This window comes from Hakea prostrata, chromosome 6, assembly GCF_041222555.1.
Source record: "Hakea prostrata isolate BN-2017 chromosome 6, UWA_Hpros_2, whole genome shotgun sequence".
Taxonomy (NCBI): domain Eukaryota; kingdom Viridiplantae; phylum Streptophyta; class Magnoliopsida; order Proteales; family Proteaceae; genus Hakea; species Hakea prostrata.
This window is the reverse complement of record NC_142605.1, coordinates 19,396,908-19,420,431: the sequence shown is the minus strand read 5'-3', so window position 1 is coordinate 19,420,431 and position 23,524 is coordinate 19,396,908. Positions and strand designations below refer to the sequence as shown.

Sequence of the window (23,524 nt, the reverse complement as noted above, 5' to 3'; positions counted from 1 at the left end):
AGGGCCAATGATTATTGTCCCTAGCACTAAGTCCTACAAGGCCAAGCCAAGCCCATTCCCTAGCCGGGTTGGCCCTAATCAGCCATGTCCCTGGCCTTGGCCCTGACCCTAGTTGGCCCTGACCTTGATTGGCCCTGTCCCTAGCCCTGACCTTGATTGGCCTTATCTGTGACCTTGATTGGCCCTGTCCCTGGCCCTGATCCTGATTAGCCTTGTCCCCGGCCTTGATTGACCCTATCTTGGCCCTAGCCTTAATTGGTCCTATCCTTAGACCTAAAATATTAAATGTAAATTCATAAAATAATAATAATAATAATAATAATAATAATAATAATAATAATAATAATAATAATAATAATAATAATAATAATAATAATAATAATAATAATAATAATAATAATAATAATAATAATAATAATAATAATAATAATAATAATAATAATATCACAAGTAAACTAAAAATAAAATTTATAGAAATATAAAATGATTCAAGCTCATACAAAATGAAAAATAAAATTTATAGAAATATAAAATGATTCAAGCTCATACAAAATGATAAAATATTCAGTAAGTTGATAATGTTACTTTAAATATAAATAAATTCATACTTGATAATTCTTAGAAATAAATTCATTGCTTTGGTGATGGAAATTGAAAACTTCTCCAATTGCTTTGGTGATGGAAATTGAAAATCTCTCCCATTAAACCTCTCCCATTGATATCCTTATTCTAAAAAAAAAAAAAAAAAAAAAATTCCATATTCAAAATTTTGTTAACAAGTAAATCAACGATAATTTAGTATTGATATTTTTTTTTTGTAGTTAAAGAAAATGATATTTTACCAACAGGGTTGGTCCAAGTGGTAAGCAGCTTGATTCGCTTAAGCAAAGTTCCGGTATCGAATCCTTGTGGATGCAAAAAATCCCCGTTGGGAGACTCACCCACACTGCCAAGTGTGCGATGCGGGTTGAACCACCGGTTTATAAAACCGGAGTTGGCAAACCAAAAAAAAAAAGAAAAAAAAAATGATATTTTAATTACAAATATAGCTAACTGTACTTAATAATTTTTTTTCCTGAAATATCACATTAGAGGCAAAAGAAAAATATGTAAATATTCATGATGAGAAGTTGGGGTGTAGATTTGTTAGATATTAATTTTCTATATACTAGTTTTTATTATTTATAATATATTATCTCACTTTATTAAAAAAAAAAATTTAATTATAAAACGACTGTTTTGACCATAAATTTTTATCTAGACTGTTGACTGCACTATGCTACACATTTATTGCGCATAGAGGCCAGGTGGGTGTTGGGTACAAGGTTCAAAATATTCCACAATAATATAGGATACTAGTCAATATGTATCCATATTTGACTCAACTGATACGATATTTCGCCAATGAATTATACTAAAATACCTTAACTAGAGTGATACAATATTTGATACATGACATATATCTTTTAAAATAATCGTTTGAGAAACACAGGAATTAGGAAGGGACAGAACGCAACGAAGACCAGAAGAGAAGACGACTGGCATGAACAGGAAAACCAAACGCACTAAGAGGTCTTGGACAGGAGGAGACCTATGGTTGCCCGATAATTGATGTGCCCGAATCTCTGACGATGTTGCTTACTTCAATTTCTTTCTCATCAGTGAGCAGTGTTCGTATCCCTTATTGTTTCTGCCGCCGCAACTACTTTTCCTCTCCCGCAAGGATGTCTCGATTCTCAATTTTTACTTGCGCAAGCTCAGACCCAACTACTTCCGCAACTCAATCGGTAGCAGAGCCAAAATCCAAGCCTTGGCTGCTTGTCGGGCTCGGAAATCCTGGCAAGTTGTACCAAGGAACGAGACACAACGTATGTTCTTTTCTTCTGCTCTCCCCATTTCCTGCCCATAATTTTAATTGCAGCCCATGAGTTCAAATTTACTTATTAGGACGAGTTCTGTTTTCACAGGAATCATAATCAATAATGCCATTGCAAATCTTACTGCATTAGATGGGTTGTTTGGGTTGGTGTACATAGATTGTATCATCTTTGTTTGGGCACTTTTTTGTTTGTTGGTTGGAGCTTTATACGCTCTCCCATGGCACCCAAAGTAAGGTTATGGGGATATTCGTTTTTAATTTCCCCCCTCTTGTAGTGCGTATATTCATACAATTATTAAGTTAAAAATTGGTTCCTACATTATTGATGCCGCCACCAGTACACTGGTTTGTGTTGGCTTTTATTATGGATGTTTTAGTTGGTATTAATTAGCTATCTATAGCCACTATTAAGAACTATTTTCCTCCAGACAAGTAGACAACACATTGTGGCACTCTTTGCTGGTTTTGTTAATTGGTTTTGTCTTATTGAAGAGAAGGGAATTTGAGTTGCAAAGTTTCAGATGATTTTACTGCATTTTGGTTATGTCTTTTCCTATTTCTTCATTGGTTTCTATTGTGTTCAAACTGGCTTATCTCTTTTGTTCATTTGGATGAGTTAGTAGCTGAATTCTGTCTTCTTTTTACTGTTAATATTCTTGTTCTTATAATCTTGTTTTCAGGTAGGTTTTGAGATGATAGACACCATAGCCGAAGCTGAAGGGATATCCATGAGCAGTGTTCACTTTAAAGCTCTTTTTGGAAAAGGTTAGCATGCTGTTAAAGATATTTTCAGAGCTAAAAGCAGTTTGCTTTTGGCGGAACTGGTGTATCAAAGTACTGCATAAAAAATGGCTAGTGGAATGGTTATTCTACATTTACCAGTGTTTAACATATTGACGAATTTAACATGCATGTCATGGTGCTTCACGTCTTGTCTTCTGAAATTTTGTTTTTAGTTTCTGACTTTCTGTCAACTACTTTTGTCATTGTTGTTTGGTAGTGTTGTCATTTGGGGAATGATGGCTTTTCAATTGACAGAGGCCTAGGTTTTCAGTGAAATAGGTTTAAATACGACGGTGCCCCTAGGATAATTCTATCCTTATACCCATATTACAATACTTCTCCTCAAGTTGGTGTTTAGATAGCATGCCTTACAATGGGAAGAAAAATTCTACTATTAACACTCATAGTGAAAAGATCAGCTGAACTGATTATCAGACATAACAAAAGGAATGCAAATGAGACCTTGCTTTGATTTTCTTCCTGATGAAATGGTGATCAATCTCTACATGCTTCATCTGTTCTTTTTGAATAGCATTGAGGAATTATTCTGATGGTTGATTTACGGATTTTTATCTTGTCCATTTCTAACAAGGAAATGGATGGTCCATTTCCTTATACATAAGTGACGGTCCATAAGTCACATCAAGGGTTGATGTTAGATTTAGAAGATAGAAAGTTTGTTTATTTTAATTTAATCTCAACCTTTTGATGTGACTTATACACACGAGTCACTCATCCATAAGGAAATGGACTTGTCAGAAATGGACATGATAAATTTCCATTGATTTATTGTCACAATATAGCATTATAGGGGTTTAACTGCAATGCTAAGATCTTGGAGGTGATTGAAGTCATGGTAACTTGCAAATATAATGTGCCATAACGTATAAGTTTGTTTCAGCACTAGATATAGTGCAAAATTTGCTTCTTGCTACTCTAGGTAAAAAGGTTACCATTGATGGAGGTACAATAACCAAATGTAGATCACCAGCCACCGGGAAACCAGTTCAATCAGCATTTATTAAAGCTTCTACATGTGTTTGTATCCATGGGAAGAAAAGAGCGCACCTTTCCTTAGAGCCGACTTTAGACACCGAAGGATCTAAAACACAGCTTTTGAGCATGTGGTCTAACCAGCCCTATACAGCCCATAAAAGCCAGAAGAGGGCCCAAGCCCATTCGGGAGTAGAAGTCAAACCCTGGGGGGGGGGGAACCAGTCCAAGGGCAAATTGGTCATTTTTCCACCCCCTGGTTTGAACCATACTTAGTTGGATCAAGCCCAGCTAATTTTAGGAGTCAAATTCTGTTTTTTAATTTTTTCATTTGGAGTCCTAGTTTGGTAAGTAAGTCAGTGTTTGTTAGTTTTGGACTGTGGGTTAAGATAAGGTTGTTAGTTGGTTAGGAAAAGGTTTTTTATCTTAAGTGACTTTATACTAATGTTGGTTTTTATTCTGAAATCACTAGATGAGTCCTATGTTAGTAAGTACTTGTTAACTTCGAGTCCAAGTATTAAGGTGTTGGATCCCTATTTGAGAGGGAATCCCAAGTTGAATCAAAGTGTTATGTAATCAGGCTATAGCCTCTTTATTTCTGAATAAAGCAGATTGGATTATTTGAGTTAAATAGAGGCTTGGGCCATGGGGAAGGAAACCCTTACGGCCTGGGCTTGAGAGTAATTCGCAAATTCAGAAATTCCAGCAAACAACTTTATCTTCTTCAAGTAATCAAGCATCAGTCATGGCATTCAAGTGCAGCCATCTTCAAGCATCCAACTAAGTCAGAGAAGCACCCCCACCCCCATTTCATCCCTCCCTCTCTTGGTAGCAACCTTCCCTAGGCCCTCCCCCTCATCTGCATGACATCCTTAGACCCTTCCCCCTCTTGCCCAAGCACCCGCAAGCCTCCCTTCCCCTTCTTCTCTCCCACAGCTCCCAAGTCCCACTCCCTTTAGGAAACCCCTATTCCCTACTCTGTTTTAACCCATTCTTCCTCCAGTAGGATTGCATAACCTTCTAGCCTCCTCCATACTCTTAGTTTCTTCAAAACAGTCTTATTCCCCCAAGCTCCAAAAATACTTGCACTTCATCTTCTTCCTTGAGTTTTGCAGAATTTTCAAAATTCCAGAAATCTGAATTTTATTAAGCTCTATCAGTTAGATCTTATTCTAGTTGAAGAACCACAAAAGAGGACAGTTCTGATCTGCAAAACCAGCAAGCATAGCCCCTCTCCTAACCTATACCGAAACCCTAACTTGCCCTAGAATTTAGATTTCAAATCTGAAATTTGAAATTCAATAGAATTCAGATCTGATTTCCATATGCAGCAGGCTTAGAAACCCTAAAACTCCTAGCTAAAACACCCAGAAACTCTAGTTTGTTGGTTCCTTTCAAAGAAGATCCTGAAGATCTAACCCGGACCCTGGGTCACATTACGCAGACAAGGGATCATGCGTTTTTTGGCTGATCAAAGCTCATGGCTTAAGCAATGTCTGGTTGCGTATGTGAAAGATAGATCAATATCCCCACAAATCTTTGATACCAGCCTTTATCAAGTTGCTCACCATCTTATCTTGCGATGAGCATTAGCCTAAAGAGGTGTTACTGTTGGTTTGTAGCCTGATATCCCAGTCTCTGATAAACATTCGAGGGTATACTCTTCGGTTAAATTATACTTCTGTATCCACCTATACATTTCTTACTCTATGGTTCTGGTAAGGTATCATGCTGATATGGCAGCCTTAAAAAATTGGTATTAGTGCATGCAAGTGATGCAGTTCTAAAGGTCTACATCTGCAAGTGGAAAGAGAAATAGTAGTCCAAATTGTTTTGCTAGCAGTAGTATTTCTGTACTTGGTTTTTTATTTTTTATGTTAATTTTATTATTATTTTTCTTTGACTGGAATAGTTTCTTGGTTTTAAACCAATGGTTCAATTTAAGTCATCATAGGAATATTTCCTTTGCTGGAGAAGGGAGTCTTCTTTCTAACTATATTGTAATTCTCACCCTCCGTGATTTTCATAGGATTTATTCTAGGAATTTAACTCCAATGCAGTAGGCTTTTAGGCCTAGTTATAAATAAAATATACTGCACAAGAGAAGAGGGTCTTCAGAGTTGCAATTCTGCTCCCATTGTTCTTCGTTATGAGAGTTATTTTAGTGTTAGGGTGTGGTAGGACCTACAAGTTGATGGTACGGTTGGGTTGGGTTGATGCTGGGAGTCTATTAACAAATCGTCTATTAATGAAGATTCATTAATAATAGTGGAAAATGTGCTGGAACTAAATTGGCAGCAAGTTAGGGTTAGGTTTATGGGTTTTTGAAAAGAGTTAAGTGGTGCAATCTAGGTGGAGGCTTGGATTAACTTTCCCTTAAGGCGAGGGGAGAATTCGATACAATTTCCGAGCATTTTGGCTTGTGGAGGTTTTAGGGTTTGAGAATAATTATGGAGATGGAGTGGTTGCTAGGGTTTGGTGGTTACAGGATTAGGAGAAAAAGGGTTAGGGTTGGGAGCGATTCAATTTATTTTTGTTGAAAGAAATTCTCAGCAGTATGAATGGTTGAAGATCCTTGAATGGAAAAACAATCCTTGAACTAGAACTTGAAAAAGCTCCGGAGATTCACCTGGCCATCACATAGGATGGTGTTGATTGGGCAATCCAACCAGCCTTGGTCAACACAACACAATATCCAAGGGAGAAAACAAGTTGCAGCAGCCCTAGAGTTGAGTGAGAAAATTTTCATAAAATGGGAGGCAATGGTTCCCCCCCAACCCCTCCCTGGTTTCTTTTTTTGTAAGGCTTAAAACAAAAAGTTCCTTTCTGCCAAAGCCCTGTGGACAGTATTCTATTACATTGTCAATAAGTGGTCACATGACCAACTAGGTTGTTACATGACTACTAAACTACTAATTACAAACAAACCACTGCTTAAATTGAACCACTAGTTCAGTCACTTTGGCTTGGTTCAGTTTGCTACATGGGAAATAAACTGAGTATGCAATAAACCAATTTTGGGTATCTAATATCTGTAGGCTTCCCAACCACTAACTACTTCAACACTTGGAGTTGAACTGCTACTAGTTCTTGTGGATGTAGGACTTCAGTTCTGCATAGCTCATTCCATCTGTATATATAATGCTTCTGTCAGTTGAATCAACAAATAGACAGAGTTTAGAGTAGAATTTGGCAATGCTGGGTAACAGCTGATAGATCGGATGACTTAGTCTTCCAAGTCAGAAAATTGCAAAATCTTCCTGTTTACTATTATTACCTGGAGCATATTTTATAATTAATAGTAAAAATGTTTGACAACTTCCAAGGCCCCTATGTAAAGTGGCTGTGAAGGCAAATGTTGTCGTATTTGGGTTTCTGACAATAAAATATTAAAGACACTAAATGAGGAATGTCCTGTCTGCATCTTTTCTTGTGTAATCTGTGTCGTATACCAGATTTGTCATTGTTTTGCATTCTTAATGGTAAGGAAAGCATCTGGAAATCAAAAAGAGGTGAAACTGAAAAGTTGAGGGGAAGGGGGAATGAGTTGAAGAATTGTTCGACACTAGAGCGTACAACCTCAAAGTACATGATATTTTTGATTATTTTATATTTTATTTTAACTCTGTTTCCATTCCTGTTGGGTTGATGTAGTAAGTGAAACCATGACCAGTTTTCAACACTTGATAGAGTCTGGCTTGGATGTGACTTTCAACCCTTGATGAATCTTTTTTCTTCCCTCCCCCTATCATCTGCAGGCTATATGGGACATGTCCCAGTAATGCTCGCTAAACCACAGACCTTCATGAATGCAAGTGGTGAGTCTGTAAGTAACCTGTATTGAAGAACTCATTATTTTTGGTTACCAACAATTCAATTTATGCTAACTAGACTTCTGGGAATTTGGTGAAGGTTGGATCCATTGTTTCATATTACAAGATCCCATTGAAGCAAGTCCTTATTGTAGGTGTCTTCATTTTCTATTCTTCCTTGAGCATGAAAATTCATTTTGTTATTCCCTGATCCATAAACTTCTCATTATCATCATCTTTGTTGCAGATATTTGATGATATGGATTTACCTTTTGCAAAACTACGTCTACTGCCCAAAGGTGGACATGGGGGTCACAATGGGTAGGATCCATATTCTGTTTATGATGTTTATGTCTTTTTTGATGCTGCAGCAGTTTTTTGGTAAAAGTTCCCCAATTATGATTATTATATTTGAGAACCTTTTTTGTCAAATCAAGAACCATCATTCAATTGGCTATTTTTGAGGTTCAGACATACTTCATTACTTCCAGTCATAGTAGTCAAGGCATCTACTAGACGTTGGGGACACCTAGTCATTCAGGTGGCTTGGTTGGCATGCATCCAGCCTCCTCCAACACCTTGGTTCGCCTAGATGCTTTGACAACAATGCTTTTAGTGCTATTCCACTGCCAATTGCCCAAGCCATTTGCAGTGTAAAATTCTTTGGCTCTGCAGTTGATGCAGGACCAGCACAAAAATAAGGCTCTTAGGCCTGCAATCCAGCACTTATGCCCATCATTAGTACTTGAAGGGAAATATTTCCGTACTTGGTTTTTTTTTTTTTATGTATTAAAACATTTGTGAATCCTAGTAGGCCTCCACTATTTGGAGATATTAGAGTCTTTTTCAATTAGTGATTCCGAGTCTTGGATGTACTTGAACTTTGTTCAGCAGCCTTTTTGTACCCTCTTGAGGTTAGAATATAAAATGAATTTTGTTTCTACACTTCAGCTTGGCTGTTATCGTTCCTTTGTGGAAGGTAGGTCTATTGTTTAGAGTCAAGAACTGATTTGGGACTGGTGTTTGGAATCCAGCTCTGGGATCCTAGATGTTTCAAGTCCTAGGTAGAATAATCTTGGTGGATGAAGTCCAAGGTGGGGCCTGTGATTTGCAAGATTAGTTGCTTCCCACCCCTCATTTTCTTTTATTTTGATTTGTTTGATTCAAGAGGACCCCATGGGTCCCTACTTGCTTCCCATCCCTAGCAGTCCCAAAGCCTTCGTTAAACCTTCCAAAACAGTAAGACCTGCAACTCCCGATTTGTGGGCTGTTAGTTCTCAAAGTTCACTCTTTAGTTTACCCCAACTTGATCCAAATTACAGCCCTAGAACTCCCCAGCCCCTTTGACCCTAGAGTCCTAGTTTCCTCAACCCCCTGATGTAACCCGGCTCTAGGGTTAGGATTCTTTGAAATAATTCCTTGAAGTTTAGGGTTATGGTTTGTAGGGATGGACAAGGAGATAAAATTGGGATCAAGATGGATTGGTAGGGAAAAGTCAAGGTTTTGTCAAATTCCCATGGGGTGATTAACTGATTATGTGATACTAAAATTTATCCTAGGATTAATGGGATTGATATGGGATGGTTTAGAGAAGGTTTTGGGGATGATTCCTAGATGAAACAAAAGATAAAGAAGATTTTAGGGTTTTGGGTAGGATTTTGAAGATCTTGGGCAACCTTTCTCAATTCTTTCTTTTCTTTTCTTCTATTCTATCTTTCTCTTCTTCCTTTTCTTTTTTCTGTTTTCTGGTTGGGAGGTTGGGGAAGGGGAGGGTTTCAATGGAGTTAGGAGGTTGGGGAAGGGGCTGGGGGTGCTGGAATTTTTCAGTGGAGCTGCTGTTGAAGGAGATGGCTGCTGGTTCTTGAAGAAGATTGCTACAATTGAAAGCAAGAAGCTAGGAATCCACCGTGGCCCTCCCAAGAAGGCCACGACCTGTTTTCCCATAAGAGTCTTCAATTCTTTATTCAATGTGGACTAATTTTATGATGAAGAGAATGGCTTATCTATAGCCTTATATCAAGAAAGAAAGAATTTGACCCTAACTACGAACTTGACTTAGACTCAACTAGGAATTAGAAACTAACTCAACTAGGGTTTCCTTGATAAGTTAGGAAATCCCTTACAACTAAATAACAGCCACATAAATAAAGGAACTTAACTTGGAATACATGACCTACTTATCTATAAAGAATCCTACTTAAATGATAGATTCCTTATGACACTAGAACTCAAACAACTAACTTAAACTAGGACTTCAAAATAAAATTGGGCAAAACAAAACTTCTGAAAATAAAATTTAGCAACTAAATCAAAGGGAGAATGACCAAATTGCCCTTAGAGGTCCAAGCCTAATTGACCCACTTTGGTGGGCCTGGGGGGCCCAAACTGGGGTTTTGGCAGGGGGAGGGCCTTTGTTCACGTCACCAACTCTTTTAGGAAGCCCCCATTGAACACTAAACTTTCAATAAACTTCCATTTTATTTTTCATTTGGTTAACAGAAAATTTATACAGAAACTAAACTTCCACTACTATAGTAGCATCTAGGGTCCTTATTCCAAATACATCCCAAAAATAATTCCAAAAAGAGCTCCTTTGAGAATCCAAAAATCCTTTTTGTGTTTTTTTTTTATTTGTCATGGCTGATTTGGTGATTGTTTGATCCCTTAATCTAAACTCACTGCCTTTAAGAATAGTCCCTTCCCTTCCATTTGAATATCATTCTTTTCCGCCTTACCTACCTTTCAAACATTCCCAACCTACAACCAAGATATTTACCCTACCAATACATTTGCATCTTTCTATCCAAATTGTACCTCTCTTCTCCTGTTATGAACACAAAGAGGGGCTAATATCTGCATTTCAGATACCTGCAGCTCTTTATTGAAGGAAACAATGCTAGTTTTATTTCTGAATAGTTTGCCCTGATTCTCCTATTTGTTCATACTATTTTTGAACAACTATTTTGTGGGCATGGTCGAGTATTCCAATTCAACAGTTTAGTTATGCAGATGAAACCAATAATAAAAAAAAGCAATAAGAGGGGCATTACCTAGGGCTGGTCCTGCTTATTTGTGGTTCTATTAGGGTTGAGTTTGGACTTTGAATTCAGTCCTAGCTTTTGCTTTTTAGTACAAAATGGGTACTGATATACAAAAATCATAGGGAACTTCAAATTTTGAGCCCAAGTCAGCCCTGAGACTACACGGCACCTAGGGCTGGCCAAATCTGACCTTGGTACTTTGGTCATTTTTACCCCCCTATTTCAGAGCCCAGTATGGCTGTTTAGATGCAGAATACTGTCAGGAGTCTACATCTACTTTTATTTTGAGCTTGTTTTGTGTAAAGCATTTAAGTTGGGGTGAAGCTCTTGTTGCCTCCCTTAAGTGGCTTATATTACATGTAACTCACACAACTAACGGTCTCGGTCAGTCTCAGTTAAGTCCCAAAATGAAATGATCAAAATGCCCTTTAGTTTACTAAACTGCCCTTGTGTCTCATCCTGTAACCAACCCTTCCCCCTTCACCCATCTTCTTTTTACGCCTTACCAAAAAAACCCACCACTGTTGGAAACCACTGTCCTAGACATTGCCGGATCTGCCGGAAGTCACCCACCAGGCCACACCACCCACCATTGGATCATTGGAAATCACCCACCAAAAAACCCAAAAGAAAAAAAAAAAAAACATTTCTGATTTGCATTAGAAACTTCAAGTGCGTAAACAAAAAAACAGATAAAAAAGCTTCAAACCCATTTCTGATCAAAGCCTTGAACCCACGCGATTGATCGTGACCCTGAAAATGATCAAGCCCCAAATCCACAAACCCATACTCACCTCAAAAGCAACCTGATATTAAAATCTGGTACTTGATCAAAGAAGGAAACTAAAACATTTTGTTGCTTTGGTGATGACGGTTTCTCATCTGCAGATGTTGGTCTCTTGCTAGTATTAGTTGATAGCAAACTGCTTCACCTGGTCAATTCCATGACTGGCCAAGCATGTCTCCAGCCAGAAAAACCTTACTTTCTGGGGGTATTCCAGCAGTGGCATTGAAACAACTAGTATGACCGCTGCCAGAAAAAATTCAATTTAGAAAGATAAAAAGAGATTGTAAATCAGATTATATAAGCTTTAAACAGAAATGGGAAAATGTGGACTACTGGGACAAAATACAGAAAAATTGTGAAAAGAAAAACAGAGAGGAGCCCAGTTTGATTTTATAAATCAGGGTAGGAAAAAGAGGGTAAGGGGATTTTTTTGTATTATTTGTTTTAGATAAAAACCAGCTAACTTATCATCGGAAGGCCTGAAAGCTGAATAGTACAGAGCGCAGTGTCACAAATACATTTTTGACTATGTTAGAAGAAGCGGCAGAAAAATACAGAAAAGAAAACAGGAAAATTGCGGAGTTTGAGATTTGTAAAGATCTTAGTTGTATTCAAAATGAATATATTTATCTGTTACAGTTTTACATATACATTAATCTCTGTCTTCTTCTTTCCTTTAATGCAGATTCTTTACTGTTTCTCAGGAACTGAAATTTCTGGTTATTTGCAGGCAAAACCTTCACGTCTCCCACATCATACTCGTCATCATATTACATACTTATACCCTAAGCGAGTGCTTCTGGCAGGGGGAAGGTGGGGGCAGTGGTGGCTGGCAGGGGGAGGGGTTTGGTGGTTTCTGGCGGTGGTGGGTGGTTCTTAACAAGGTGTAGGAAGAAGATGGGTGCAGGGTGAAGGGATCCACCCACCTAAGGTTGGGTATGGGATGAGACAGAGTAGTTGAGTAAATTGATATTAGGAGGGTATTTGGTCATTTCATTAGGGACTTAGTTGAGACTAACTGAGATTGTTAGTTGTGAGTTACATGTAATATAACCCACTTAAGGGAGGCAACAAGAGTTTCACCCCAACTTTAGTGAGTTACATGTAAAACTTAAGGTCTGGTTTGGTTTTGATCAAGTTATTGAAGAGTCCTTGTCTAAGTAGGAATCTTAGCTGGAATCCAATTTTCAAGTAGGATTTCTTTTGGAAGTTGGTTGTTTATTTTCCAAGTTATCTTTGTTTAGGAGTTCTCTAGAAGACTCCTCTTTTGGTTGTTTTGTGTTAGAATTTGAAGAAATAATTGCTCAGAAGGTTATTTTCATTCATAGGCCCCAATGGGGTATTTATAGTTACAATTTGAGTAAGTCCTACTCTGAGTAGGATAAGGAAATACAAAGCAAATAGAATAGAAGCATAACTAAAAGAGGAGTCTACTCCAATTAGGAAACCTTAATCATACTTCCAACACTCCCCCTCAAGTTGAGGCATGGATATCACACATCCCCAACTTGACCAAAAGAGTATAAAACATCTGCAATTTGGTCTTCAAACTTATAGATTACTTCTACCTTATAGACTTCCATTTGCTTTGTCCTCATCTTTACTGCAACTTTATGTCTCCAAGGAAGAACGCCCAAGAAAAAAGGTAGAATCTTCAAATGTTGAGAAGACTAAATTTCTGCGCAAATCTGAGGGAAAATATATTTTTGGGGTAACAATTGCTAGGGTAAAACAGCCAAAGTGAAACTTTTGATTTGTAGCAATGTTAGATCTTTAAAGGGAAAGTTTGCCGAGGGACAATCTCCAAAGGTAGGGGAAAATTTGTCAAGATAAGTGACAATCTCCAAAGGTAATAGAGATCAAGTTCTGCAAAGGTCAAACGACAAATCTTTTGCAAGGTTAGATCTCCGAAGGGAAGATGTCAAGTTAAGGGGCAAATCTCCAGGGTTAACAAAGATCAAGTTCTGCATAGCAATGTTAGATCTCCGAAGTAGAAGATTGTGAAGGTAAGGGACAAACTTTCAAAGGTAACAAAGATCAAATTCTACATAAGGAAGTCTACATGAAAGGCATTGAATTGTAGACACTTCAATCTCCCCCTCACTCTCTGTCCAATTTTATTCGAACAACTGATCATTGTCCCCCTCCCGTCGTCCGTGCTTCCTCCTCCTCCCCTTCCTTTCCCGTCCTCTCCTTCCCCGTGCCTCCGTGTTTTTGGCTCTCCCTCCTCTTTCCTTTTTTGGTTTCTTTTTTTCTTTTTTCTTCCGCTCCTCTTTCTTTTCCTTGTTTTTTTTTCTCCCTCTCTCCTCGGTCTTTTTCTTTTCTCCTTTTCTTCCTTTCCTCCTTCTTTCCTTTTCTTCTCTCTCTTCCTCTTCTCTTCTTTCTTCTTCTTTTCCTTCTTTTTTGGTTTCCCTTTTCTTTCTCTTTCCCTTTTCCTTTGTTCTCTCTTCTTTCTCTCTCCTGCTCTTCCCCCTCCTTTTTTGCCTTCCTTTGGCTCTTCGTTGTCCCGGCTTTTGGTCTATTCGGTCTTTCTTTGATATCCATTTTCTCCCCTCTGTGGTTTGATTTCTCGTTGTTCCACTAGTCCTCTTCCTTCTCTCCCGTCGTTTTGTCCGTCTCTTCCTGTGGAATATTCGGATCCGCTTTCCCTGTTTTTCTTTCTCTTCCCCTTCTCTAACTCCTCTCCCCCCCGTCTTTCGTCCGTTTTTTCCTTCCTTCTTTTTTTTTCTTCTTTCTTCTTTTCTTCGATTCGTTATAAAATCCCGTCCCTAGATATGAATTACAATAGCCCCACATTTTTTCCTGGTCCCCGAAAATATCTTTCGTACCCCTTCATTTCCACGTCCCCGTGCCGTGTTAGAAAGGAAAAATAAATCATTGGTTCTACTTTCTGTCTTGCTGTGGAGAACCCGTGCCCTCTTTGGATTTTTCTCTCCCTTGTTCCTCATTAACAGGTCCCTCTCTTCGTTCCCTCTCCTCTTTTCTTCGATTCCTTCTGCTTTCTGCGATTCCAGCTTTCTTTCTCTCTTGTGATTCCCTGCTTGGACTGTGACGCCCTCTCTCTTCCTCCCTTCCCCTTGTCCCCTCTGGTCTTTCCTGGTGTTCCCTCCCTTCTTCCCTCTTCCTTTCTTTTTTTTCTCTTCCTGTTTTTTTTCTCTTTTTTCTTCTCCCCTGGGTTTTTGTTCTTTGTCCTCTCTTGAATCCTTCTCTTCTCTCCTTGCCTTTCTCTTCCCTTTTCCTCTTTTTTCGTTGGTTTCTTTTTCTTTTTCCTTCTGTTCGCTTCCCCTCCCCTTTCCTTCCTCTTTTTTTTTTCGGTTTTTCTCTTCGCTCCCTTTGGTTTGTTTCTCTTCCCTTTTTTCTTCTTCTTCTCTTCCCTTTACCTCCCCTCCCGCCTGCCTCCCTCTCCCGTTCCCCCTCTCTTCCCCTTTTCCCCCCACCCCATTCCCTCCCCCCCTTCTTCTTCTCCCTCCTCCCTCTAACCCTACCCCCTCCCTTTCCTTTTACCCTCCCCTTCCCTTTCTCTCCTCTCTCTTTCCTCTTCTCCCCGCTCCATCCCTGTGTTCTTTCCTGCTTCTCTTCTTCCTCTCCCTTGTCCTTTTTCTGTGGTTGTGTTCCCCCCCGCTGTGGGCAGTCGCAGGGCTGTGGGGGACTTTGCGCTCTTGCTGTTGGAATTTCGGGCTGGCTGGTGGGTTCTTTCTTTTGGGGGTGTAGTGGGAATGGATAGGGGTTTTTTTGTGTTTTTCGGATTCTTTCTGGCTCGGTCGCTTGTTGTTTCGTTGGGGAGTTTGTTCGTTTTTCTTTTTCTGTTGTTGTTTCCTTTCTTCTTCTCGCTCTTTTCCTTTTTTTCGTGTCCTTGGTTGGTTTTCTTTCTTTTTCTTTTCTGTTCGGTCTTTCGTTTATCCTGTTTCCGTCTGCTGTTGGGCCTTTCGATCTCCCTCTTTTCTTCTTTCCCATGGCCCATCTCCCTTTCATATTGGTTTGGAGGCCTGGGTTTGGGGATGAATCGCTTCTTCCATGGGGCTTTTGTATCCCTCGCTGGGGTCCGCTTCTTGTGGTCTTCTTGTCTGTGACTTTTGCTGGCCCCTCTTGGCGGCTGGTGTTGTTTGGGGATTCAGGTTGTGAACTTCCGTTGGCGGCCTTGCTCCCCTCGTCCCTCCCCCCTGGGTGGGGGTCGTTCTCTCTTCCCTGGGTTTCTTGATGTGCCTGTGGTTGCCCATGCTTCCGGCCCTCCTCTCCTCCAGGCCCAGTGCTGTTTGCTCTGGTTTTCTCTGGTGGTCTTCTGCCTGCTGGTTGTGCCCGCCCGCTCCGGCGTCGGCCCGTTTTGTTGTCCATTGGGCCTCGTGTGGCCCTGCCTGTCGCCTTGGTCCCCCCTCTCTTCCCGCCCCCTGCCTTTTCTTTTTAACTGGCCCGTGTGGCCGGTCCACCCCGGCTGTTTGCCTGTCCCGCTCGTCTGCTGAGCCACATGGGGCCTCGTCTTCCCTCTGGCTCGTGTCCTTGCCCTGCGGTGCCCCCCCGGTTTGCCTGGTCCAGCGCCGGGTTCATGGTAGTGGGTTTGACTCCGTCAGAGGCGGCGAGACATTTCATGATCGAAGACGACTCTAGAGGGAGGTGTTGCGACAGCGGCTTCTCCAAGGATTTTGCTCTCCAGGAAGCCAAAAGGTCCCTCACTATGCTTTGTGGTTTCGATAACAAATGCAACTTTCACTGCATGTTTTCATCCACTTACATGGATCAGGATTGCTGTTCTTTCTTTTTTGGTATCGAGAAACTGGAAGCTGCTGACAATGAAGGCTCAGGCAGCGGGAAGATGATATGGCTCATAAAGAGCCCCATGTTGTTAGTCGCAGGGAGGATGTCTAAAAGTTTGTTACCACTTGAAGCAAGATTGGTGACTTTTGGGTGGTTCCTCCAGGTGCGCCTAATGCTTTGATTAAGAATGGGGTCACTGGGAAAGAAATGTTGCACTGCGACCGACTGATGTATGGGAAGTGAGAAAAGTTGTTGATTTTCATTGGAATTTCTCAAGGAGGAGCTTGTACAGAGGACCTTGAAGAACAGTAACAGAAAAGGAAAAGTTCAGGCTTCAAACCGAAACAGCATGAAGGAGAACTCTGGGAAGGATAGGTTCAACTCATGAAGTTAGTTATGATGGTTTTATGGATGAAAAAAGGTTACTGAGCAAGTGCAGGACTGTAGTTAGTGGTATTGACAAAGCAGAAAATAAAATTAGTGGCAGCACAACTCAGGGAAGCTCAGGGGATCTGGATTTCTGGATGAGTTGTGAAGCCAACATTGCAGGCTTGGAGAATGTATTACAGTTGGGATTTCTTTCATGGGTTCTACATATGGCGATCTATATGAGCAGACAGACAGCAGTTCTTTTTTAGGCCAATTAGAATAATAATGAGCTCAAAAGGAAATTTTCAAATTCACCTTGAGGTCAAGGTGAAACTGAAGGGGGAAAATGTTGATAAGAAACTATTTTACTGTGAGAGGGTTGTTGGGAATCAAACCCACCCCAAACATCTGGAGGACAGGATTAAAAAACAGGGACATGTGGCAGGGACTTATTGGGGAGCAGCTACTTGCTGTCAAGAATATTCAGAGGGTATGGCTAAGGTGGAAAGGAGTATGTTAGGATCTGTTTTGGGGGGTATATTACAGGAAAGTAGGGAATAGAGGAAGATATAAATATATATATTATTTATATTTTTTTTGTTGGGGGGGGGGGGGATTGAATTGGTGTTTTTGAGCTAGGATGCTTGAGGGAGAGGAAGAGGCCAGGGCCAATTAGTTAGGTACTCAGTTGGGGGAAGTATTGTAATGGCAGTGGCTGTTCATCGATTTCAATGTTGAAGTGTTGATCCATTTGCATGCGTGTGAGGTTGGAAGTGTGAGAGTTGAGCTAGTTGCATGGATTCTTCAATCAAATTTATGGGACGATTGCAGGGTCTTATCAATCCTTAACCCTAATTTCACTAAAAAACCTATATTTCTCTAACCCTTAAACCCTAAGTCTAAAACCTTCTAGGACTAGCACCTCTAACACCCCCTTACTTTCGACCCCCACCCCTTAAATTTAGACCCAATTCTAGCCTAGCCGAACCCTACACCTCTAACCAAATCAACCTTAGACCTGCCTATACCTAGATTTAAATGTTGGGAACCTAATCAGACCTAGCCTCAGGAATCCTTTGAGTGTTCTAAGTACAATACAGCTGCTGTCCTTGGATTTCAGACTTGATCAGCAGGTTATAAGCCTTAAAATTACTGCTGTCCTTTGAGAACTTGGCCCAAACAGCAAGGTTCTGAGCTGTATCTTGCCTGCTGTTTTCTTATAAAAGATCCCCCTACATCAGGCACCCTCAAGACTCTAACCCGGGCATTTGGGCTAGCAACCTGAACGCTTTATCATATTTCTAAGCAATATGTAGGTTGGGAACCTAATTGTCTATTCAACCTTTCCTTGGTGACATTTAGAATGGTACCATATGATCACCTTGTGCAGTTCAATACTGGATTTTTTTTCTCATCCTGCAGCCGGTTTTTCTCTCTAGGCAGTCTTCTTAATTGTTGGTGAAAATCCTAACCTGTTGGTAAACAAATTTTGACTTATTCTCCTTTTGGAGGCCTTAGCTGGTATCTAACATCACAACTGCTAGTACAAGTTGTAGCTTGATGGGACCCAAAGAAACAAATAAAATTTTGATACATTGCACAGTTTTTTTTTTTTTTTTTTTTTTTTCAATCTCCTTACTGAAGTTCATATCTTGTGTATCTTGTATTTTTCTGGTTGCAGGATGAGAAGCATCATCAAGTACTTCAAAGACTGTCGTGATTTTCCACGTTTAAGGATAGGTAGAAATCCTATTTATTGCTTCGTTATTCATCTGTCTTTAGTTATAGTATTTGACATGTCAATGGAAAATTTCAAGGTATTGGACGACCTCCTGGGAAAATGGCTCCTGTGAGTTTTGTTCTTCGAGCATTCAATAAACAAGAACGTGAAGAGGTAATCCATTTTCTCCCAGCAACACACAAAACACAGACACCCACTCTCTCATTCTCTGTCTGTCTCTTCCCCCCCCCCCCCCCCCCCCCCCCCAAAAAAAAAAAAAAAGAGACTTTGTGAAGAGACAGAGAAAGTAAAGCATTACTGACTAGGTCATGCTTAAATGCATATACACAATATAGAGACATAGAGACAGAACCTAAAACTTTTGTAGCTACTCCTTAGGATATGCTATGTGATTTAATCTGCTATTCCACTCTAGTCTAGGCCAAGCTGTTCTTGAGCCTGCAGCTTATCCCTACTCCTTGGAATTGTTCACATGAATTCTGTTATCACGCTGCTTTTTTACAGTCATTCAATGGAACCCTTGGTTCCAAAATCCTGCTCTATGGGTCCAGTAAAGCAAAAAAAATTCTCAATATACAGATGAGTGGCAATTTCACAATTTGTCAGTACAACTAGGATCGTTTGTGAAAGAAAAAATGATATTGGGCATTACAGTAATTTAGTTTCTTTTTGGATTTAAAGAGTGGGTGAAACAGAATTGAAGTTTGGGGGTTGCAGTAATCTAAGGTGTGTAGGTGCCTAATGTTGAATAGGTATTCGATATTGCCTCACTAGAAGTAAGGGCTAATGCCAATATCTCTTAGTCGGAAACAACCCGAATGGGACTTGAGAAAAAATAATAAATTGTTGAAATTTCAGTTTGGGTGTGTATAGAATGGGTAACAATTTACCTTTCAGTTCAGATGGGTGGAAGTAGGTTCCTTGAAAAAGTTAGGGTTTTCGAAAGTTCTATGGAGCACACTGGAAACATGGTGTTCGTGTGGTCTGATTGACCTGAAACTTGGATCAAACTTTTGGGACGATGTGTAGGGGTGATGCTTCATGGACAGATCTGATTGTTAGATTGATTTGGATGAGTTTGAAATTTGAGTTTCTCAGGGAATCCAAAACTTCAAGAAAGGGTAAATTGTACATTTCTTACATGATGAAGAGGATGATGTATATAGGAAGTGGGAATGATTTGGGAGGATCCAAATGGTGTATGTGTGCTATAGCCTATAGGTGGATCCCTATGAATTGGGGTTCCAAAAATGTAGACAGAACTATTAAGAGGAAAGAAAAGAATATGGTAGGAGATAGCTAATCTGGATATGACTCACCATGTTAGAGTTTGGCTTAGCACTGAGGTATGACTCACCTAGAATTCTCTTGGATATTCCTGCCAAGACAACTAGACGTATCTCATAGCCACAGACCACGAAAACAGCAAACTCTTTGCCAAAGGCAATTTAGTTATCAATATTCAAATCCTCCGATTCCTCCACAATGGGGTATAGGTAGGCTTTAACCAGCCTATTACAAGGTCCTAATCTGAAAAGGAAAACTAATTCTATTTAAAACATCACATGACTCTGGCTATTTCAGTAAGAGTGTCTTAAGGGGCCTACGATCTGGAATCTTATACCTAACTTCAGTTGACTCAATAACTCTTTAACTTATTTGAACCAATATTGGACCTGTTCAAATTTGACTTATGAGATAAATGACTAATTAAGTCTATAGTCGTGTACCGCCTTTTTACCCTTATTTTCCGCCCTTTAAAGAGTCCCATTACTACATATACTCATGTAACTGAAGGCCTATAACTTTTACATCCCAACCTAAGGAAAATAACTCCAAGTTTTTTGTGCTGTATCTCAGCTTCTTTCTTCTTCCTTCCATGATAATAACAGCAACCTGATGGACGTAAAGTGTGCTAGTGCAAACGAAGTATCTTCCTCATAAGAGTTGTCCATGCAAGATAGGATTTCAGCTATAGGATTGCAATCCATAATTTCAGCATCTTACATTCTATGAAATAAAACACATTTCATCTGCAACTGATGGATGGAACAAGGTTGATGGAGATTGATCCCACTATTGGGCTGGAAGTGTCACCTAGAACAGGAACATGGGAAAAGTGATAGTAAATAGCAGACCACAGGATGTCATCTTCCCTCAGTTTAAGCAACAAGATAAAGCGGTAACTTCTTGAGGGCAAATACATTTGTATATTTTATATTATAATCCATGCTTAATCTACTCTTGGAGACTTAGACTCTCTTTCCCAACTTATTGACTTGTTTATGGTGGTTGGTGCAACTTTGTTCATCTCCTTGTTCTTGTAGGTGGGCACCATGATATTTTTCCTTTTAAGTACTAATTTTATTGTTGAACAATTGATTTGATCAGGATGATAGACCATCTCCTCTTGTGCTTTTCTGAACCTTAGTCAGATTATCAGTTGCACTAAAATCTTTTCTGCCCTATATTTTCTCAAGGCCTCCTAATTTCGGACCATTTTATCATATGAAGCACCTTGCATTCATAGTCTCTTCAGTTATATCGGTTCCTCTGTTCTAATGTTTTTCTTATTCATGACAGTAATTTAATTCTTTTCTTTCTATTAGGTTCCCAATCCTTGGTTATATTTCTTTTTCTTGGGGGGTGGGGCAGCTATGAAACCAAAATTGTGATATGTTGTTAACATGAACCTTTGGTCTCCCAAATCCTTGCAACTTGCTAGGATTTCTGTCTCTTGCTTTTTATTTTGTAATTTCTGTTCCTGACATCTGATCTCTATTTCCAGTTGGACTTGACATTTCAAAATGGTTTGGAAGCTGTGAGGATTCTTTTGCACGAGGGCTTTGAGAAAAGTGCTACATTTGTTAACAGTTCGAAGAAATTGGAAAATTTTCGCTAAACAGAGGTCTTCTGATCCAGGGAACCACAGCTGAAAAGGGTGTGAGGGAATACTGGAACAGTATGGGAAGTTAAACATTGGAAGATTTTCGTTGAAGATATGTCAAGTTGTCTCTTTCTATCTTCCTTTATTATTGTTATTATTTTGTTCTGTTTGTTATAATTATTATTATTATTTGAGTTTTTTACGCTCCTTTAGTGGACCACAAATTAATGTTGCGTCTCCTTAATGTAATATATTATATGTGGGTCTTAACTAGACTAATATTATTAGTCGCCGTTAAATATAGTCAAATTTCAAACGTGGATGGACTAAAATGCCCCTTAGACTATTGAATACATATTATTATTATTATATTTCCCCCTTTTTTTGAATACATTAATGTTTAATGACCAATTATCTCTTTTTAAAATCATATATTATCACAATGTATTAAATAACCCAAGGGACACTTTGGTCCCTTCACGTTTGAAATTTGAATATATTTAATAATGACTAATGGTGTTACAATGTTAGTCTGCTTAGGACTCACATGTAATATATTATACTAAGGAGATTCAATATTAGTTTGTGGTCCACTAAGGGGACCCTACCACACGTAAAAACCTCTTATTATTTTTTGTGCTGGTTTGAAATTTGAGAATGGATGCTTTTGTGTGAGCTTTTGAATGGGAGAGATGTCACTACCTCTTTTTCTTTTCTTTTCTTTATTTATTTTTTATTTTTTTAAATGAAGTTTTTTATGACCCATTTCTCGCATTGAGCGAGAGAGAATTAAGGATTGGGAGAATAAGGATACGTTTAGTAACGGTCTTTTGTGAAGATGATGTTCTTTGTAAGAATCGTTTCTAGCATTTCTATCAAAGAATGGTAAAAATGGTGTTTGAGCACAATTTTGACCATTTGGTAAAATCAATGCTGACAATGTTTGAGATGATGGGGATTTAAAAAAAATAATCTTATGAAAGCGGGAAGGAGTTAAAAGTTGCATGTAAATGAAGTTTTGATTGAATGTGTTCCTTTGACGTAATTTTGATAGGTTTTTTGTTTTTTGAGAATGACGAAACAAGTAAAAGTTGTTTTGCGAGAAGCCTTATCGAACAAGAAAATTGGACTAATTTGTTTTTTGAAAATGAAAGAACGATCTATTTTACCAAAAACTGTTGTAAGGGTTTTTACCTGCAAGTAGGGGTGTCAAATTCAGCCCGAACACACTGGCCGAACCATAATGGGCCTGTTTGGGCTGAGGGGCGCCCGCCCACCCCACACCGCCCCGTTATAACCGTTTTCCCCGTTTTGTTTTCTTAATATTGTTTGAATCTCGTTTATCCTGGTGTTGGTATAACTTTAATTGAGTATGAATTCAATGTCAAATAGTCTTCTCTCGAATGCTTGGCGTTGTGCCCTTGTTTCTGTTTTTATGTAATATTTATCCAATCGTTGTCTTTGCATATCGTTAAATTGTTGTGGTGCTTTTGTTATTTCCTTGCATTTGTTGTCCCGTTGTCCTTGGTTGCCGTTAGCCTAACCTTGTTGCCCGTCCCTGCCGGCCCCGTTTTTTGCTTGGGCCTGTTTGGGCTGGGTGTATTTGGCCTCGTTAGCCCAATCCCGCTCCCCCCCGTTGCTCCCTACCTACAAGCCAAACAAGCATCGTTAGGCTTTCATCTAATTTCAATTAAAGGTAATACACAATAAACCCTTTTTGTCCTTAGAGGAAACTTATAATGGATTTTGCACCAGATCTCGAGGGACTCAGTGTGTTCATGAAAGGGATCTCTTAATTTGGTATTCTCTCTCTTGATGGACTTCATTTGAATTCTGGCCATAAATTCGAGCAGATGATCTCTTCTCATGGTTTTCCCAATCTCATAAAGAGCAGCCAGTAGGTAGTTTTGGCATTGGAAACAAGTGAGAGCAATGGTTTGAATGAGTTTTAATTACATGGTAAAAATTAGGGCTACAACAAGGTCGGTCTAGGCTGGGCTTTTGCAATCCTAAGACTAGCCCTATATATTATAATCTAAGCTTATTCCTGCCTTGACCCTAATTCAGGGCCAAGGATTATTGTCCTTGACCTAAGCTCTATAAGCCAAACCAAGCCCATTCCCACTCTGATTAGCCATGTCCTTGGCCCTGATTGACTCTATACTTGGTCCTGTCCCTAATTGGTCCTATCTTTGTCTATGTTTCTAATTTATTGAGATCAAGCATTAGGAACAAAATTAGGGTTATGATTAAGACAAGAATTAGAGCAAAAAATCAGAGACAAGTTTTGACGGGTTTGGCGGGCCAAAGAGTAATCCTAGGCTAGTTTTTTACCTTAATCAGTGCCAAAATATTTTAGCCCTAATTCACCCCAGGGCGAAAATTTTGAGCTCAAGCCCTATTTGGACTCCTAAACCCCAGAAGACAAGCACTATCCAATAAGAGAAGGAAAAAAAAATCCGAGCTCGCCTTAATCCAGGAGA

General features: G+C 39.4%; 1 protein-coding gene across 1 annotated transcript; it reads left to right on the top strand.

Moving 5' to 3' along the window:
• Positions 1-1,471: 1,471 nt before the first annotated feature.
• On the top strand, positions 1,472-21,191 carry LOC149012471 (peptidyl-tRNA hydrolase, chloroplastic-like). The gene is made up of 8 exons (XM_089158244.1): positions 1,472-1,868; positions 2,560-2,644; positions 7,414-7,481; positions 7,568-7,618; positions 7,715-7,788; positions 18,095-18,153; positions 18,231-18,307; positions 20,943-21,191. Exons 1-8 carry the CDS (start codon positions 1,632-1,634, stop codon positions 21,054-21,056), a joined length of 765 nt encoding a protein of 254 aa, XP_089014370.1. The 5' UTR covers positions 1,472-1,631; the 3' UTR covers positions 21,057-21,191.
• The last annotated feature ends 2,333 nt before the right edge of the window (positions 21,192-23,524 follow it).